Below are 5,282 nucleotides of genomic sequence, written 5' to 3'. Positions count from 1 at the left end.
GGAGCTGGAACCAGGTTCTGCTGGGTCAGGAGCTGGAACCAGGTTCTGTTGGGTCAGGAGCTGGAACCAGGTTCTGTTGGGTCGGGAGCTGGAACCAGGTTCTGTTTAATAAATAACTCGGTGGAACCTGTTGTGTTTTTGTTCACCTGAGGCTGGATTTGAATCATTTTAGAACCGGATCAGTTTTATTGTGTCCTGATACCTAAAACTGGACTTTCTTTTCCCCAGGACTGTAGTTAAAGTTCTAAAAGGTCATTTATTTGCTCAGGTTCTGGTTCCTGTGGTGGAAACAATTTCATTTTAGTTTGCAAAGACATGAAAACCAAAAAATACTGAGATATAAAATAAAAAGTAAAAATGTTTCTGGTTGTATTTCAGGATGTAAACTCTTGTCAGACTGCTCAAACTGTTGAGTTCCATCAGAACAGATAGTTTAACAGGAGAGAAGAACCCAGCAGACAACATGGTTCTGATTACTGTTGATCCAAAACTTCATGTTCATGGATCTTCTGGAACCAGACCGATTTCAGTAAAGAAACCTGAAACCTTCATTATCATCTGCTGTGGCTTAAAGTTAAGGCAGCGGTCCGACCCGGACCCAGCGGGTCAGTCTGAGCTGGGAGCTGAGAAACGAGACCGAGCTGGTCATTTCAGATCTGCTCATCAATTAATCTTAAAAACCACCGGAGTCGACTCTTTACAGCTGCACTGTTTTATATTTGATTTCATACATTTTTCTCTTTTGATGTGGAAGTTATCAGTGAAAAGTCAGAAACTGTGTCGGCTGGTTGAGTCTGTCAGGACCTCCTGCAGGTTTACCTTCAGAAGTGGTCTCACCTGGATCAGATCTGTTGTCTGCTGAGTCCTTCATGGTTTAAAAGCACCACGGTGACAAAACAAGGCAGAACACAGAGACACAAAGCTGCTCTTTATAAAAATATTCTTCATATAAAAAATGTAAAAGTAAAAAAATAATTTCAAACAAAGTCAGTGAGTTTAGTTCAACAGAACGAGCAGCAGGACAATGAAGATGAGGGTGATGAAGGTGATGTTAGCATGCATCAGTCAGTCCAACCTGCAGGCTCCTGTTAGCCTGATGTGTTAGCACGTGGCGGTGACGGCGGCTGGTTTAGCAGCTGGTTTGGAGAAGGGGGCGGGGCTTTGGCGTGTGCAGCAGGCTGACAACCAGGAAGAGGGTGGAGGTGGGCAGGTAGATGCAAAGGAAGAGGACAACGTCCTCGCTGAGGCAGAGGACGAAGGCACTCTGCTCCATCAGCACCCAGTCCACCAGAACCCCCACCAGCAGGTAGTACACCTGGAACTCCTGGAGCTCCTCCCACTCCCCCCCCTCGCCCCAGTGCGGCCCTGCCCCCACCCCCTCCGAGGAAGCTTCCCGCCTGGCCACGCCCCCTCCAGCACTGCATTCACTCACCATGGGCTTCATCTCTGCCCCCTCCGACGCTGCCTCCTTAACTCGGCTCCGCCCACGTCCCCCCGCTCGCTCCAACCGCCGGCTGCTCTCCACAAACTCCTGCAGGGCGGGGCCAAACACACAGGTCAGGGAATCAGAGGGCGGGGCCACAACAAACAGACAAACAAAGTATCATCACCGGACAGAAAGGGGAGGAGCTTCTTTCATATGAGCCAATGGGAGAACATGATTGACGAGACCAGGGCTGGACCCTGACTCGTGCCGCGGACGTCTCACCATCAGAGCTTTGTCCATGAAGAACTCCTTTCCTGGAGTGCCGTCGTTGTACTTGGTGTCGATGGCGAAGCACAGGAAGAGGACGTCCACCACGATCTCAAAGATGGACAGGAAGCAGTGAGCCACCAGGAAGGAGAAGAGACACACGATGACGAGCGGCAGCAGCCACTCAGCGTAATCACGCTGGTAGTTCAGGAGCAAGACGCCAGCAAACGCCGTCGACGTCATGATCAGGATCTGAGGAGACGAGTCAGACAAACAGAACCCTCTGTTAATATTTGTTTCCCAGTTTTGGTCCAGAACCAGACCAGAACCAGCAGACCGGCAGGGAAAACGTCTCACCTTCCCCAGGAAGAGCACAAAGTCTCCGACGGCGTTGATTGTGGCGACGCGCAGAGCGTTCTCCACCAGGATGACGAAGGCGTCGCGTGCCGACGTGCAGAAACTGGTGCTGTTGATGGCTGTGGCTGCATATGCATTCTGGGAAAAACAATCAGAGGCAGGTGAGCGGGGCGGTGAGCGGGGCGGTGAGATGAACACGGAGACAGCCGTACCTGATTCAGGTAGTTGAGGCACTTCTCCAAACACCACAGGCAGCAGATACAGGATTTGAGCAGGCAGCGAGCGCACACGTTCTCCTGAGAACGACCAGCGGGTCACATGATGTCAGAAAAACTTTATTCGTGTCAAACAGACAAACAGAATCAGGACAAGGTAAATGAAGTTGTCATACTCGTCCTTTGAGCTGGTTGTGGATGTACATGAGGATGAGTCGAGGAACCTTCACCAGCGTGATGATGAAGGACCCCTTAGCAACAGTACCCAGGTGGTACCGAACCAGCCTCAGAACCGAGGACAGGATCGGGGTCACCGGGAGCCGGTTCTTGTCCCTGAAACACAAAAAGTCCTTTAAACCTGGTGGAAGAGTCTTGTTTCTGTTGCAGTGGGTCCGTCCGGGTTTGGCCCGGCTACCCAGATCCCTGGAAGTTCTAGACAGGTGTGGCTCTCGTGTCTTCAGGTGTTCAGACTCACCTGGTGAAGTAGTAGGTGACCACGGCTCCAGCCACAGTCATCTGCTGACAGGCCAGGATGAACTCGCTGATCCAGACCAGACCCACGGCGTGGTACCAGGTCAGGTACTGCAGAGGACCCGTCAGTCTGAACTCTGTCAGTCCCATCTCCTCATTCTGCTCTGGGTTCCCTGCAGAACATCAGAACCAACCAGATCAGAACTGCAGTTCCACCTGTCGGCCAGCAGAGGGCAGCCAGTCTGATTTACACGGACTGAAGAGTTTTCTTCTGCTTCAGGTTAAAGCTGTGAAACTTTTGAATATAAAACAAAGGAAAAGTTACAAAAAAGATTTAATTTCCATCAATAAAGAGCTGAAAACACACATCTGTCGGTTCTGATCCAGATGTGTTACGTTCTCTATCAGGCACAAAGTTTTTCTTTCTGTCTGCTGAGAATCAGGTAAGTTGTTCTGATCAAACAGGTAAAAACTAAAAGATACAACAGTTAAACTTTGTCCTCAAACTATATTTCTATAAAACATTTAAAGAACCTGTTCGGCCCTGTGTGTGCGTGTGTGTGTGTGTGTGTGTGTGTGTGTGTCTGCATCGGCTAACCGGTGGTCCCCAGGAACAGCAGCACCAGGATCCAGTAGATCCAGAAGAGGAGGAGTGCGAGGAAGGTGACAAAGGGCTGCAGGGTGAGGAGGGGGAGGTGGATGAAGACCTTGCCGGCGACGTGGAACAGGGCGATGGTGAGCGCCACTCGTTTCCTCATGAAGAGCATCAGCAGCAGCAGGATGATCTGCACACAGACACACTGTCAGCGCCGCCGTCTGCGCCGCAGCAGCTGCGTTTGTTCCGCCGTCATACGTACGGTGAAGACGGTGGCAGACACGGCGTACACGAGCAGCGCCTGGCCGCTGTCCCTGCTCAGCTCCTCCTGCGACTCCTCCTTCAAGTCTTCCTTCAGGTCCTCCTTCAGCACTTTGGAGGACGTGTTGTTGCCATACAGCCGGTGGTCGATGTACAGCCACCAGAGGACGCTTGTCCCCGCTGAGACACACACACGTCTCAGATAAAACATGAAACAAATCACCTGTTCACCTGTAAAAACATCACACAGGAAGTGACCTCACCCAGGGATCCGAGGACGACCAGCGAAGTGAGGATCCAGACGAGGACAGCGGAGATGTAGCGAATGATCACCATGAGAATCATGGACAGGACTGAAAGACAGAGCGAAGGTTATGTTGTGTCTCAGGTCCCAGGAAGTGACATCACAGCCTGTTTTAGGATCTCACCCAGTGCGAGGACACACAGCCCGATGATGATCTCTTTACTGGCTGCAACGCCGGCAATTAGACGGTGCAGGACGCTGCTGTCCCCCACAAACGTCACCACGGCCTCCGCAAACTTCGCATAGCAGGAGACGTCCACTGGAGTGCAGCGGTTAAAGACTGGCAACGGCTTGCTGAAGACATACAGAGGTCAAAGGTCAGGAGAGAGAACAGGAGTTCCTGAACTGTCTGAGGGGAAAGTGGACATACCTGCGAGGGACAGGAAGTTTGGGGCATTTGGAGAATCTCTCAGGGAGACTAGGATATTTATGACCTGCTAACTCGTATGAACACAGATCTGAGCCTGAAACAGGAAATACATCATCATCATCATCATCATCATCATTGTCTTCATCATCCTCATCATCACCACTGTCATCTTCATCATCACCATCCACATCATCACCACTGTCATCATAATCCTCATCATCATCACCATCAGCATCATCAGCATCATCATCACCATCATCCTCATCATTATCATCATCATCATCACCATCATCCTCATCATTATCATCATCATCATCACCATCATCATCATCATTATCATCCTCATCATCACCATCATCCTCATCATCATCATCATTATCATCAGCATCATCATCATCATCACCACTGTCATCATCAGCAGCAGCAGCATCATCATCATGCTCATCATCATCATCCTCATCATCAAACTGAAAACTCTGGACTCTGGTGTAGCACATAATCTCGTTTCGTGTGAATCAGGGGCTCGGGTGTAACAGGTAAACTGGTTCCTCTGTGAGACAGAGGGTCCTTTCACACACACGGCGGTGTGTTGGGCTGTGAGGTCATGTGATCAGAAGCTTGCGTCACGCTTGTATGTGTGAAAGCTCTGAGTCACAGAGTGGCACCAACAAGATGACTCACATTAATGTGCCTTTGTTACTGTACTCAGCGAGCTCAAAGCTGCGTGCAGACGTTACATCATCACGGCGCTGAGGTGCTGATCAACACTCCTATCTTTGAGGACAAAACCACGGGGACACCTAGGTGTGTCTGTGATCGTGTGACGTGCTCACCGTTCACCATGGCGAACCTCTTCAGGTCCTGGTAGGTCTTCAGCTCTTCAGTGGGACACAACGAGACACACAGAGCCATGGACTTGATTTTCCTCTGAACAATGTCAATGTTGCAGGGATCCAGGAAGAAAACGAACCTGCAGAGACAGAGAGTACAGGAAACTGTCTGACTGTAGGACTTTA

The 5,282-nt window shown here is 50.4% G+C and overlaps 1 protein-coding gene across 3 annotated transcripts in view; it reads right to left on the bottom strand.

Annotated features, from left to right (window-relative positions):
* Positions 1–5,282, bottom strand: part of slc44a1b (solute carrier family 44 member 1b) — a 32,639-nt gene that overhangs the window by 4,077 nt on the left and 23,280 nt on the right. For all 3 annotated transcript variants that reach the window (XM_037977347.1, XM_037977350.1, XM_037977348.1), the window contains 12 exons: positions 5,100–5,236; positions 4,267–4,360; positions 4,021–4,190; positions 3,856–3,945; positions 3,594–3,772; positions 3,335–3,521; positions 2,741–2,909; positions 2,442–2,598; positions 2,263–2,346; positions 2,051–2,188; positions 1,709–1,945; positions 1,433–1,531 (listed from right to left, as the gene is read on the bottom strand). In XM_037977347.1, coding sequence (XP_037833275.1) covers positions 1,433–1,531; positions 1,709–1,945; positions 2,051–2,188; positions 2,263–2,346; positions 2,442–2,598; positions 2,741–2,909; positions 3,335–3,521; positions 3,594–3,772; positions 3,856–3,945; positions 4,021–4,190; positions 4,267–4,360; positions 5,100–5,236 — 1,741 coding nt within the window. The remainder of the gene's footprint in view (positions 1–1,432; positions 1,532–1,708; positions 1,946–2,050; positions 2,189–2,262; positions 2,347–2,441; positions 2,599–2,740; positions 2,910–3,334; positions 3,522–3,593; positions 3,773–3,855; positions 3,946–4,020; positions 4,191–4,266; positions 4,361–5,099; positions 5,237–5,282) is intronic.

This window comes from Kryptolebias marmoratus, linkage group LG9 (genome assembly GCF_001649575.2).
Source record: "Kryptolebias marmoratus isolate JLee-2015 linkage group LG9, ASM164957v2, whole genome shotgun sequence".
Taxonomy (NCBI): Eukaryota; Metazoa; Chordata; class Actinopteri; order Cyprinodontiformes; family Rivulidae; genus Kryptolebias; species Kryptolebias marmoratus.
This window is presented reverse-complemented; position numbering and strand designations above follow the sequence as displayed.